The following is a 15,000-nucleotide window of genomic DNA, read 5'->3' as shown; positions in this document are numbered from 1 at the left end:
ACTGAGGGAAATGGAAGGAAATGAGGAGGGAGTAGACTTTGACCAGCCAGACAAGCGGAAGGTAAACAAAAGACTTAGCGAAGATCAAATGTCTAATAAAAATGTAAAGATTAGAAGTATAGAGAGGAGCAATACAGAAGAAAGTGACGAGAGTATGTTCCAGGGATTTAAAGAGGGTGGGAGGGACACAACCCCCCCCCCCCCGACTGATAAGACTGGAGGAGAGAGTTGATAAGGTGATCGAGGACTTGGAGCGTAAGTTAGGTAACGTAGACTCCATTTTTCAAAGAATTGAAAGGTTGGAACAACTAGAGAAGGCTAACAGAAACTTAACTGAAGAAATAGAGGACCTAAAAAGACAGTTAGGAAATGTAAAGGAGGAGAATGAGAAATTGAAGAAGAATAGTAATGAAAACAGAGAGAAACTAGCTACAGAAGCTAAAAATTGGAGAATAACTCAAGAAGGGAATAAGGTTTCATTCACTGACATAGTCAAACAGCAATTGAAAGAACATAATGAAGACTCAGTTATTAAAGTGATGAGACAGAAGGAGAATATAGTAAGAGAATTAGCTGACAAAAAGAAATGTATAATTATATTAGGAATGGAAGAGAAACATAACCCAGATAGAACTGCAAGAATCAAGGAGGAAAATGAAAGAGTGAGCAGTTTATTAAAATTAGTCCAGGAAGATGAACCAGAAATTATAAAGGAAATTGAGGAAAAATTCAGACTCGGAAAATATAGTACAGATAAGACCAGACCAATTAAGATTAAATTCAGGTCACAAACAACAGCAGAGAAAATTCTATCCAAGACAGGGAAACTAGCAACAAATGATCAATATAAAAAGGTATGGATAAAAAGAGAAATGAATAAGGAGGAAAGAGAGGCAGAAAAGCAGAAAAGAATTGAAGCTAAGGCAAAAAACGAGGAAAGAACGGAGTCAGAGAAAGAGAGATTCTATTGGAGAGTAGTGAACATGAAAATAAAGCAGTTCGACATACTAAAGAAAAACATAAGGGAAACAGAGAATACAATGGAAGTGGCAGAAAACTAAGAGTGTCTTACACAAATATAGATGGATTGATAACAGGATTGAATGAACTGAATGATTATTTGAAAGAAAAAGAACCGGACATAATGGGAATTGTAGAAACAAAATTAAAAGGCCCACTACCACCCAACAGTGTAGGACATGATACATACAATTATTGGATTAGAAACAGAGAGAAAAAACAAGGGGGTGGAGTTATGTTCCTGACTAAGAAGGATATAAACGTGAAAGGTGTCATATATGGAAAGAATACAGTAGAGATGATTATGATAGAAGTGGAAGACCGAGATAAGAAGAGCAGAAAATTTGTGATCAATTATGTGCCTCCGAAAACAGCCTCATGGGAGGAGAGTGAACATAAAAGTATGTTAGAGGACACAAAGATAGCATTAACTAAAATAATGGAAGACGGAGGAAGAATAGTTATGATGGGCGACTTTAATTGCAAAGAAATCTGCTGGGAAGAAATGACAGTAAAGAGTGGTGATGACTCATGGGGAAATGCTCTACTTGAGATGATTACTGACCATTCAATGACACAATGGATACAAGAGAACACTAGGTATAGAAATGAAGAAGAACCATCGAGGCTAGACTTAATAATTACATCTGAACCTAGAATAGTGGATAAGATTGAATATAAAACACCAATAGGTAAAAGTGACCACATATTGATTGAACTGGAACTTAATGAAGAAAAATATATGAAAAGAAATGAACAATATAGAAAAGGAAGAATGATGTATGAAAAAACAAACTTTGATAAAATAAGAGAATTCTTCCAACAAGAAAACTGGGAAGAAATATACAAAGAAGAAACAACAGTGGAAGAGAAATGGAATATTTTGACAAAAATTTACAAAAAAGGAGTGGAAAAGTATGTCCCAAGACAAAAACAAGAAAAAGAATATGTAAAATGCTGGTACAACAAAAGTTGTAGGGAGTTAAAGGACAAAAGAGACAAAGCCTGGAACAGATGGAAAAAAGACAGAAGACCTGAAAAATGGAAAATATATACTGGTTATAGAAATGAATATGTACAAAAGTGCAGAGAGGAAAAAAGAAAATATGAAAAAGATGTTATAGAAAAGTGTAAAGATCAACCAAAACTATTCTACAGATTTGTAAACAATAAACTGAAAAACAAACAAGACTTGGAGAAATTAAGACAAGGAGGAGTTGAATACACTGAGGAAATGGAAATGGCAGAAATTATGAACAAACATTTTAAATCAGTGTTTACAAGGGAAAATATACAACCTGAAGAGATTGAGTGGAAGGAAAAAGTCCCCCCTATGGAAGAAATAGAAGTAACAAAGAATGAAATATTGACACACTTGGGTAATTTTGATGTCAGAAAATCGCATGGGCCAGATGAAATAGCAAACTGGATTCTGAAAGAATGCAGGAATGAACTGGCAGACAAAATACATAGCATAATAAGCAGTTCCTTAAAAGAAGGAAAAGTTCCAGAAGATTGGAAAAAAGCAAATATAGTACCTATATATAAAGGAGGAAATAAAGAAGAACCTACCAACTATAGACCAGTCTCTCTAACAAGTACAATAGCAAAAATATGTGAAAGAATTATCAAAAGTAGATGGGTAAAATACTTGGAAAAAAACAACGTACTAAATCCAAGGCAATTTGGATTCAGACAAGGACGATCATGCGTCACCAATTTAATATGTTTCTATTCAAGGCTAATAGATATAATACAAGAAAGAGATGGATGGGCTGATTGTGCATTTCTAGACCTAAAAAAAGCTTTTGACAAAGTACCACATAAGAAGTTGCTTAAGAAATTAGAATATGAAGGAGGAATACAAGGTAAATTGCTAAATTGGATGGAAGACTTTTTGCAAGAAAGAAAAATGAGAGTAGTGATAAGAGATCAGCACTCAAAATGGAATGAAGTAATAAGCGGTGTCCCGCAGGGAACAGTTCTGGCCCCAATAATGTTTGCTATATATATTAATGATATGGATGAAGGAATTGAAAGCTATATGAGCTTCTTTGCAGATGATGCAAAATTACTGAAAAGAGTGAAAACTGAAGAAGATTGTGAATCACTACAGAGAGATCTAAATAAAGTACAAGAATGGAGTAGGAAGTGGGAGATGGAGTTCAATACAAAAAAGTGTAGTATAATGGAATTTGGAAAAAGCAAAAACAGAATAACAGGATCATATAATTTGGGAGAAGAAGGAATAAAAAAAGTAGAAAATGAGAAGGACCTGGGAGTCATTGTTATGAATAATATGTCACCTGAGAAACATATAAATAAGATTTTTGGAGAAACTTATAATTTAATAAGAACAATCAAAGTGGCATTTACATACCTGGATGAAGAAATGGTGAGGAAAATCCTAATCACCCTGATAAGACCAAGATTGGAATATGCAGCAACGATATGGTCACCAAGTACAAAAAAATGTATAAAAAAAACTTGAAAGAATACAAAGAGCAATTACAAAACTGGCACCAACACTCTCAAAACTATCATATGAAGAGAGACTACAAAAACTTAAACTACAGACACTAGAGCAAAGAAGAGAGAGAGGAGATTTGATAGCTATTTACAGAATCATGAAAGGCATAGAAATTACTGATAGAGAGAATCTGATAAAATGGGATGACAGAAATACAAGAGGACACGGAAAGAAAATAAAAAAAGACAGCTATAGAAGAGATTTGAAAAAGAACAGCTTTCCTCACAGAGCAATAGACAGTTGGAACAAGTTAGATGAGAAAGTGGTGTGTGCAAAAACAATACATGAATTTAAAAATAGTTTAGATAAAATGAGATATGAAGACGGGACCCCACGAGCATAGCTCCCCTTCCCGTAAAATACAACTAGGTAAATACAACTAGGTAAATACACACACACATGTGTGTATGTATGTGTGTGTGTGTGTGTGTGTGTGTGTGTGTGTGTGTGTGTGTGTGTGTGTGTGTGTGTACATATATATATATATATATATATATATATATATATACATACATACATATACATATATATATATATATATCGTCGTCGTCGGCATGTACTCGTATCCGAGTATCATAGTTTCCAGACCCAGTAGAGGGGTTCATAAGAGGTTAGTAATTATTAAGGTGGTGAGCCTTCTTATGGCTCGTAAGGCAAATTCATGCCCTGAACAATCGAGGGCACTGATCGCACTGACTCGTGGGAGGTGGTTGTGGTTGTTTTGTTCTTTCTGCCCATTGCTGTCGTTTAGCTACCAGGCTGGTTCTTCTATTCTCTTCAAAGAGGTCCGTGCCCACTTTAATTTGGTTCTCCGCTCATTCCTGTAATTCGTTGAAGCTTCGAAGGTGTTTGGGTCTATGTTAGCGTCTTTGAGGGGTTTCTTGAGTTGGTCTTTAAATCGGAGCATAGGGCGGCCTCTAAGGCGATCACCTGTATTTAACTCACTGCAGAGAATTTTCTTTGGTAGTCTTGTGTCCTCCATACGCACCACATGGCCAGACCATCTTAAGTGGTGTTTCATGATCATGGCCTCGATGCTGGTGACGTTGGCTCTTTCAAGGACTACTGTATTGGACACATACTTGTAGTCGTTCCATTTGATTTTCATTATTGCTCTCAGTTTTTTTTTTTGTTTTTTTTTCTGGTGGAATTGTTCTAGTTTCTTGAGGTCCCTACTATAAATGGTCCAAGTCTCGCATGCATATAACAGGGTAGATACTATAACGGCGTTATATACCATCACCTTTGTATGGGTGGTTAGGTCTTTGTTCTTGAACACCCTGGTGGATAGTATCCCATACGCAGTGTGGCCAGCTTGTAACCTATTTTCAATCTCTTTGGAGGATGTGCTCTGGGTGGAAAGGATGCTTCCCAGGTATGAGGAGTGTTCGACGCATTCAATGGTGGTTCCATGAATGGTGATGTTAGTAGTTGGTGGATTTTCCCCTGGTCTTGGTTGGGCCAATATCCAAAACATGTGTAGGCAGCATGGAAATTATCCACCGATTCTTGAAGTTCTGCATGGGTGTGGGCTACAGCAGCGTTGTCATCCGCATACTGTAGTTCCGTCACATTGATGGTGTTAGTGTTGCGCCGTGATTTGAGTCTCTAGTTTAAAAATTCCTCCATCTAACCTGTATTTTATTTCAACCCCTGGGTTGTGGGGTACTTCATATGGCATGGCAGTTAAGTATAAAGAGAAAAGGGTCGGTGCCAGTACACATCCTTGTTTTAGTCCACATGTGATTGGGAAGGGGGCTGACAGGTTCCTCTGGTGGATTACTTTAGCTGTCATCCCATCATGTAGGGCTTTGATCATGTCAACAAAAGGCTCAGGGATTCCGAAGCGATTGAAGACAGACCACATGGCTGTTTTTGGTACGCTGTCGAATGCTTTTTCGAGGTCATAGAAAATTAGAAAAATGTGTTTTTGCTGTTCTTTTGATTTTTCCTGTAGTTGGCGAGCACAGAAAATCATGTCTATGATTCCTCTAGATGGGCGGAAACCACACTGGGATTCTGGCAGGATAACTTCTGCTACGTTTTGTAATCTATTTAGTAGGATCCTTTCCAAAACCTTTCCCGCAATTGATAGCAAGGATATCCCTCTATAATTCCCACATTCTCTTCTATCTCCTTTTTTTTAAGATGATGACAAGGAGTGCTCCTTTCCAATCATTGGGGGCCTGTTTTTCTTCCCATGCTTTTAGTATGAAGGAGTGTAGACGCATCTTCAGGACTAAACCTCCATGGGTCAGAAGTTCAGTGGGCATGTTGTCCGGTCCAGCGGCCTTCCCTTTACGCATTTGTTTTAGTGCTACATCTAATTCTTGAAATGTTGGTGGTAGGGACATCCATAGTTGGGGTGGATGTTGTGGCCCATTTCGGAGGAAGTCTTGTTGGGCTGATGAATTTCTGTTCAGGAGGGTGTTGAAATGTTCTATCCAACGGGTCTGGATCTCATTGTCTTCCGTGAGGATGGTGTTGTCAGCTGCCAAAAGTGTCCCTGCAGCAGTGTGCTTTGGGCCGAAAATTTTCTTTGTGCCTACAAAGAAGCTTTTAAGGTCCCTGCTCTCGGCATAACCTTGTAGGTCTTGCGCCATTTGCTGCCACCACTCATTTTGTATTTCCCGAAGCCTGGCTGGACACTGTGACTTTGCTTGTGCATATTTAGCCTTCTTTGGTTGGGAATTAGGGTCTTGGTCGAGAGCTATTCGGGCTTTCCGTTTGGCGTTCATGAGGGACTTAATATTTTCGTCGTTGTCGTCGAACCAATCCTGGTGTTGTTTGCTCTAGTAGCCGATTACGGTTCTTGCAGCTTCATTGATGGCATCTCGTATGTTAGTCCATTCAGCGTCGATTGAAGGTTCTCTGGCTGGTAGGTTCTGCTGGATTGCTGCTTAGAAAGCTCGAGATGTATCAGGATCTTTTAATTTACCAGTGTCATATCTTCTTCTGGCTTCGTTTTGTTGGATGTTACGTGGCTTCCTTCTGATGGTTAATTTTAATTTTGTGATGAGCAGCCGGTGGTCTGTCCAGCAGTCATCGGCTCCAGGCATGCTTCTCGTGATCAAAACCTCATGTTTCCAGGTGGTCTTAAATCGATTCGGGAGTCTGAACTGCGTGTTTGTGATAAACAGTTCCTGTTCAGCACAGAGGCCAAGGAAGAGGAGGAGTCCATTATCATTGCAGTTACCCACGCCTTGCCTACCGATTATGTTATGCCAGAGTTCATGTTCTCGCCACACTCTGGCGTTAAAATCCCCTAAGAGAAGGAGACGGTCCCCAGCTGGAATTTGGGATATGATAGTGTCAAGCTGTTGGCAGAAGGCACCTTTGACATGGTCTTCCGCACCTAGTGTTGGGGCGTACACTGATACTAGCGTGATGAACTGTTTTTTCGGGAGTGGTAGTCTTAGTGTGGTGTTTCTTTCATTAATCGCATGTGGTGTCAGGTTATGGGCTTTTACTAATTGCGTCTTAACTGCAAAGCCAACACCCTGGAAGTGGTGGTCTTCCGGGTTTTTCCCTTTCCAAGAGAAAGTATACCCTGACCCAACTTCTGTGATTTGCCCTTCACCAGAGCTGAGAGCAGCCACATCAACGTTGAATCTGGCGAGTTCTCTTGAGACTAAGGCTGTTCGTCTTTCAGGGCGGTCTGTGTCTCTGGTATCCATAAGGGTGCGCACATTCCATGCACCTACTTTGAGGTACGATTTACTATAATTATTCCTTCTTTCACGGCTGCATATACGATGCGTCATTGGGTGCAGCTGCCCAATGACTGGGATGGTGTAACCACCGATGTTTAGCCCACCTTTTATAGGGCCTTCCCCACTTGGGGTGAGCAGCGGTACTCCTGAATAGGCCTGCTCAGTCACAGGTGCAGGACCGAGTTCCTGTGTGGTCACAGTCACAGGAGAAACGGCCATCACACACCTGTCGCCAGTGTGCAGGTCCGGGCTAAGAGCTTCCAGCTACACCATGCCTACTGCCACCACCCTTGTCCCATCGCCACTGGACTTTCTAGGTAGGGTTAAGAGGAAAGGAAGAGAAAGGAACTAAAGAGGGTGTTAGAGAGACAGTAGTTAGACTGAAAAGGCCGTTTGCGTGACTTTGTTAAGGGTGGACAATATTTTGCCAGAGTGATGCCCATACACTCTGGCTCCACACCTTCCTCCTGTGGCACACAGGTGTGACGTGCAAGACTGTGGTGTGGTGTTGCATCGGTCTGCAGATAATCTAGTCCACCAGATCTTGCCTTGCAGCTAGACCAACTGGCATGGTTTTATTTCGGAGTTTCCTTCTCCTAGCCTTTACCTAAAGAGGCATACCCTACAAGGCAGCAGGAGGTCTGATTATACCATCTGACACTAGGTCTCTTACATGCATTTTGTAAAAAACATGGGGGACCACGGGAAGGTAGCATGCAAGCATTTAGGAGAGGCTATAGGAAGGTTAAGAATAGCTTAGCCTATGACGCATGCACTCCAATACACACATACACACACACACACACACACACACACACACACACACACACACACACACACACACACACACACACACACATATATATATATATATATATATATATATATATATGTGTGTGTGTGTGTGTGTATATATATATATATATATATATATATATATATATATATATATGTGTGTGTGTGTGTGTGTGTGTGTGTGTGTGTGTGTGTGTGTGTGTGTGTGTGTGTGTGTGTAGTATGTATATACACACACATATACTATACAGCATATATATATATATATATATATATATATATATATATATATATATATATATATATATATATATATATAGATATGTATATAGAATACTGCCACCAAGTATTCCCACTTGGATCGTAAGAGGCGAGAAAAAAAGGGACGGGGATTGGGACTAGGCATCCCTCTCCTTGTAGCCCCACAGGGCACATTCCTAGAAAAAAAGGCAGAGGCATAAGAGGGGCTGGAGGGCCTCGGCCCAGCACCCTAAGGTTTAGGTCTTTTAATGTGCGTGGATGTGGTACAGATGAGAGTAAAAGGGAAGAGATAGGTAGTATGTTTGTGAGAAGAAAGATGGATGTGTTGGCTTTGAGTGAAACTAAGCTGAAAGGGAAGGGCAATTGTAAGTTTGGGAGTGTAAGTGGGAGGTTATCAGGAGTGAAGAGAGGGCGAGGGAGGGAAGGGGTGGCTATACTAGTAAGTGAAGAGATAGGTAAACGTGTAGTGGAGTGGAAGGAGGTTTCCTCAAGGATAATGTGGATGAAGGTGAAACTGGGAAAGGAGATGTGGGTTTTTGTAAGTGCATATGGGCCTGGCAGTGAGAAGAATGTAGAAGAAAGGGAGGCCTTTTGGATAGATTTAAATGAGTACATAGAGGGTTTAGGGAGAAGTGTAAATGTAATAGTACTGGGAGACCTTAATGCTAGGGTAGGAAAGGAGCCAATTGATGGAGTGGTTGGGAAATGTGGAGTTCCAGGAAAGAATCGTAGTGGAGAGTTGATGGTGGAAATGTGTCTAGAAAGAGAGTTGATGATAGCAAATACAGTGTTTCAGAAGAAAGTCAAGCATAAGTACACATGGGAGAGGGTGGTGGAGGGAAAGGTGGTAGATAGAGCTTTAATGGACTATGTAGTGGTAAATAGGATTATGATAGGAAGAGTTAGGGATGTACATGTGCTAAGGGGAGAGGGTGGGGGAATGTCAGATCATTTTCTGGTGGAAGGTAAGTTGAGAGTGGAGGATAGATGGAGGAAGAGGAAAGGGATAAAAGGTAGGGAGGTGCTTAGAGTGAACTCTCTAAACGAAGAGGAAAAGGAGAAGGAGTACAAGAGGAAGTTGAAGGAGGAGTGGGAGGGAGTGAAGGATAGAGTGGAGGTAGGTGTGGAGGAGGAATGGGGATGGTTCAAGGAGGGAGTCACAAAGTGTGCAAGGATGGTGTGCGGAACAAGAAGGTCAGGAGGAAATACAAGGAAGGGTAGTGAATGGTAGGATGAGGAAATGAAGAAGGTTGTAGAAGAGAAGAAGCGAGCTTTCACAGATTGGTAACAAAGTAGGACGAGGGAGTCATATGAGACGTACAGGGAAAAGAAAAGAGAAGTAAAGAAAAAGGCAAAGGAGGCAAAGAGGAGAGCAGATGTAAAATGGGGTAAGAGTATGACAGAAAATATTGAAAGTAATAAAAAGATGTTTTGGAAAGAAATTAAGAGAGGAAGAGGAGGCGAATCAAGTAGAGAAGAAAGGGTAAAAGGTGCAGATGGAGAGATGATAATGGAGAAGAAGGCAGTAAGGAGAAGATGGGCAGAATATTTTAGGGAGTTGCTTAATGTGAAGGAGGATAGGGAGGGAAAGATAGCTGCATTGGGAAATGCTAAGAAAATGAGAGTGATGAGTGAGGAGAATGGAGGAGAAATAAGGAAGGATGAAGTGAAGGCAGCAGTTAAGATGATGAAAGCAGGTAAGGCACCTGGTCTGGATGGATGCCATGCAGAATGTCTTAAAAAAGGAGGTATAGTGATGGTGGACTGGCTGGTGAGGTTATTTAATGTTTCTTGGAGAGAAGGTAGAGTGCCAGAGGACTGGAGGAGTGCGTGTATAGTTCCACTTTACAAGAGAAAGGGGGATAAGTGTGAATGTAGTAGTTTCAGAGGGATTAGCTTGTTAAGTGTGGTTGGGAAGGCTTATGGGAGGATCTTGATTGAGAGGATTAGGAGAGGAACAGAGGGAGTAATTGGTGAGGAACAGTGTGGGTTTATGACAGGTAGAGGTTGTGCAGATCAGATTTTTGTGGTAAGACAGATATGTGAGAAAGCTATTGGAAAGGGGAAGGATGTTTTCTGGGCCTTTATGGATCTGGAAAAGGCTTACGATAGGCTAGACAGAAAGGCACTGTGGAAGGTTATGCGGATATACGGGATAGGAGGAAAGCTTCTGGGAGCTGTCAAGAGTTTTTATGAGAGCAGTAGAGCTTGTGTCAGGATTAGAAATGGAGAGAGTGAGTGGTTTCAGGTAAAGGTGGGACTTCGTCAGGGATGCGTTATGTCACCCTGGCTGTTCAACTTATACATGGATGGGGTGGTGCGAGAGGTGAATGCTAGGGTAGTGGGTCAGGGATTGGAGATGGTTAAGGAAAATGGAGAAAAGTGGGAGGTGAGCCAGCTGTTGTTTGCAGACGACACTGCGCTTGTGGCAGGATCGGAGGAGGGATTGAGGAAGTTTGTGACAGAGTTTGGGAGAGTATGTGATAGAAGAAAGCTGAAGATAAATGTGGGTAAAAGTAAGGTGATGAGATGTACAAGGGGTGAAAGTGGCAGTAATCTGGAAGTGAGCATTAAGAGAGAGCGACTGGAGGAAGTGGATAGTTTTAGATATTTGGGTGCAAATGTGGCAGGAAAGGGTGAAGTGAGGGTGGAGGTAGAATGTAGATTGAGAGAAGCGAGTAAATGCCTTGGTGATTTAAAAATTGTAATGAGGAATAGGAATCTGGGAATGGATGCTAAGAGGAGACTGTATGAAGGAGTGATTGTGCCAACAGCACTGTATGGAGCAGAAACATGGAACATGAGAGAGGAAGAGAGAAGGAACCTGAATGTGTTTGAGATTATATGTCTGAGAAGTATGATGGGGGTTACTAGGCTAGATAGAGTGAGAAATGAGGAAGTGAGGAGGAGAACAGGGGTGGAAAGGGAGCTGGGAGATAGGGTGGATGAAAGAGTATTAGGATGGTTTGGACACATGGAAAGAATGAGTGAAGAAAGACTAGTAAAGGAGGTATGGAAGGCAGATGTGGAGGGAGTGAACATAAGGGGACGTCCTAGGATGAGATGGATGGATGGGGTGAAGGGGGCTTTGGGGAAGAGGGGAATGTCGGTTGAGGAAGGACGGGAGAGGACAGAAGACAGGGAGAATGGTTGTATATGGAAAATGTTGTGATGCATGAGGTGGATTGGATGGGGGAATGGGGGTGAGGTAGTGTGTGTGAGCAAAAATTTTTGACGCAGCCCAAAGGGATTTCTCCCCGTCCTCTCCCTTATATGGGGGGACGGAGAGGGGGGGTCGCCGATTTAATGAAGCGGCCTTGCTGTGGATGTGCTGTGTCTTGCGACACTGCTTCTGACCCAGGGCAGTGGACAGGGTGCAGGGATGACCCGTCATCTAGGAGGTGCTAAGATGGGAGGGAGGGTGGAGGGGTGTGGAGTGTTTTCGGGGATGAAATGGGTGGGAATGTTTTTGTGTCTTGTCCTTTTTGGCTACCCCCCTGGTAAGGGGGAAAAAAGCCTTGGTATATGTATGTATGTATATATATGTACATACACGCGGGCGCACACACACACACACACATACACACACATACATATATACATATGTATATATATATATATAGATATGTATATGTATATATATATATATATATATATATATATATATATATACTGGGACATTGTGACAAGTTGATGAAGGTGGAAAAAGAAGTCACGGATCTAGTTTCGATTTTTTTGTAGAAGCATAGAGCGACACCGGTCAGGAATAAACTAAAAAAAAAAAAAAAAAAAATTAAATTAGACCCATGACTTCTTTTTCCACCTTTATCATATATATATAAATATATATATATATATATATATATATATATATATATATATATATATATATACATGTGTGTGTGTGTGTGTGTGTGTGTGTGTGTGTGTGTGTGTGTGTTTGCGCATATATATATATATATATATATACATGTGTGTGTGTGTGTGTGTGTGTGTGTGTGTGTGTGTGTGTGTGTGTGTGTGTGTGTGTGTGTGTGTGTGTGTGTGTGTGTGTGTGTGTGTGTGTGTGTGTGTGCAAAAAAAGCTGGAGTACACCAGACTCAGAAGTAGGTAATTTATTCCCGACGTTTCGAGTACTTTCCGGGACCCTTCCTCAGGGGATACAATGGAATACAGGAATCACATGTTTTAGATATACAAGTGGCCGCGTCCACGCGAGGGACGCGGCAGCCTGCGCAGGGGGAGAGCGCGTGGTGGTGCAGTGGGGGGGGGAGGATATTTACCCCCCCCCCTGCCGTTGTTCGGGGTATTTTCCACCTCTCTCTTGCACCTACATATATGGGATTGAGTGTTATGGACCTATTTATGCTGTCTTCGTTAGTGGCCCACGCCTCCAAGAACAATCTGCCTCCTTTCCACATACCGCGTCCACAGTTTCAATGATGTTGGTGCAGCGGGCAAAATCTCATTGGAAAAAGTGCGAGACGTCAGAGTGGAGAGTGATGAGGTTATGGTGTATTTCGATGTGAAGTCCATGCTCACGTCTTTACCGCAGGATCTCGTGAAGCGGGCGGTACTGTCCGTGATGGAGGAAACACGGGGCTACCTGGACAATGAAAAACTTTCCACCAGTGAATTGATGAGGTTGGTGAATTTATGCCTAGACTCAACTTTTTTTAATTACAGAGACACGGTGTACCACCAGAGAATTGGGCCACCCTTTGGGCTCGCCAATTTCAGTAATCCTGGCTGAGATCACCATGCAGCGGGTCGAGAATGAGATTTTGTCCGCTGCACCAACATCATTGAAGATGTGGACGCGGTATGTGGACGATGTATTCGCAATCCTGAAGGACAGAGATGTGGATGGGTTCCTGGAACAGCTCAATGGGAAGCATGAGGCTATCCAATTCGAGATGGAGAAGGAGGCAGAAGGCAAGCTACCGTTCCTGGACGTAATGGTGAAACGCGTGGGTGACATTTTGGTCACTAGCGTGTACAGGAAGGCAACGCATACCGATCGATTGCTGGATTTCGGTAGTGATCACCCGATCTGCCACAAGAAGAGTGTGGTGAAAACGTTGTGGAACAGGGCGGAGAGGGTCTGCTCCACAGAGGCGTCGCTGAAAGAGGAAAGAAGCAGGTTGACGAGGGTATTTTGGGCTAACGGCTACCAGAATCAAGTAGCGAAAAGGTGGACGGCGCCGCAGAGAAGAAAAATAGACCGGGGCGAGACACAAACAGCCACAACCAGGATAACGGTCCCTTACGTGAGTGGTGTTTCAGAGGTCGCAGCGAGGATATTGAATAAAAAACGGGAAGAACATCGCACACAGATCCAGTGACACGCTACACGGAGCTCTTACCCGGGTCAAGGATAAGGTGAGCAAATTGAACCAGCCCGGGGCGGTGTACAACGTCAGTTGCTCCGATTGCACAGCGCGGGGGTTAAATGTCCTCCCTCCTTCTCCCCCCCCCCCTCTCCACCACCACGCGCTCTCGCCCCGCGTAGGTTGACGCGTCCCTCCCGTGGACGCGGCCACTCGTATATTTACATCATGTGATTTCTGTATTCCATTGTATCCCCTGAGGACGGGTCCCGGACAGGACTCGAAACGTCGGGAATAAATCACCTACTTCTGAGTCTGGTGTTTTCTACGTTTCCACCATATATATATATATATATATATATATATATATATATATATATATATATATATATATATATATATATATCGCATACGGGGAAGGAGAAGGGATGTCGCTGATTAAGTGAAACGGCGTTGCTGTGGATGTAATGTGTCTTGAAACATTGTTTCTGACCCAGGCAGTTGGGAGGAGACAGGGATGAATCTTCATCCACGAGGTGCTGAAATGAGAAGGTAACAAGGGTGGTGGATGGGATATTTTGCATAAAGTAAGCGACGGTACTTTTCCGATTCGAAGAAATGCTGCATCGCAACATTCTTGCCGTAAATTGAAGAATCTCTGGCCAACTGATAAGAAAGATAACGAAAAATTGATGTATAAATTATTCGGTTATCGGTATACGGAGTGACCCCACCGGCACGAAGAAGGGATTCAAAATTCGACTTACCCGTATTCACACTTCCTCTGTCCCTTCCTCCTCCTTGTCCTCCTCTCCCCCCACCCCTCCTCCTTTTCTTTCCTCCCTTGGTTGTGCACCGTGTGGCTATGGTTGCGTGCACTGTACATTGGTGTACCCGTAGACTTATCTTGCTTCAGTCTTGTAGTTACTTCGGAGGAAGTTCGTCTAATCACTTCGGAGGAGGTTCATCCCTAGCTGCCGCCACTGTTAGCTTCGCTGCCACTAACACTTAGTCACTTGTGTTATTATTCCGTAGGCCCCATGCCTTTTCCTTCTCTTAAGTATGTTTCCACCAAATCTTCTATAATCAGAGTTAAAGTTTCTTGATGGGTTGAATTAAAATGGAGGTATAATTTTCTCATCTTATTTTCTTCTAAATAATACATTTGGTTCTTCAAGTTACACCAAGGGACTCTCGCCAGGGATCCTCTTACATCCACCAAGCCACTTCTGCTCTGACGTCGCTATTTAATTCACCCAATAACTTTGAACGTTACAAATAAGTGCCACCCTTTTAGGGCGTGACTTTACCTCCATGCACCAATATTTTTTCTCCTCCTCCACCCTTTTCT

General features: G+C 42.3%; 3 protein-coding genes across 3 annotated transcripts in view; 2 read left to right on the top strand and 1 right to left on the bottom strand.

Annotated features, from left to right (window-relative positions):
* LOC143027746 (uncharacterized) overlaps positions 1 to 15,000 on the top strand; it is a 538,392-nt gene that overhangs the window by 98,473 nt on the left and 424,919 nt on the right. The window lies entirely within an intron of this gene.
* Positions 5,680 to 6,288, bottom strand: LOC143027392 (uncharacterized). Its single transcript, XM_076188675.1, has one exon. It carries the CDS (start codon positions 6,286 to 6,288, stop codon positions 5,680 to 5,682), a length of 609 nt encoding a protein of 202 aa, XP_076044790.1.
* LOC143027391 (uncharacterized) lies at positions 13,080 to 13,664 on the top strand. The gene has a single exon (XM_076188673.1). The coding sequence runs from the start codon at positions 13,080 to 13,082 to the stop codon at positions 13,662 to 13,664; it is 585 nt and encodes a 194-aa protein (XP_076044788.1).

This window comes from Oratosquilla oratoria, chromosome 8 (assembly GCF_046742065.1).
Source record: "Oratosquilla oratoria isolate Oo_2021 chromosome 8, ASM4674206v1, whole genome shotgun sequence".
Classification (NCBI taxonomy): Eukaryota; Metazoa; Arthropoda; class Malacostraca; order Stomatopoda; family Squillidae; genus Oratosquilla; species Oratosquilla oratoria.
This window is presented reverse-complemented; position numbering and strand designations above follow the sequence as displayed.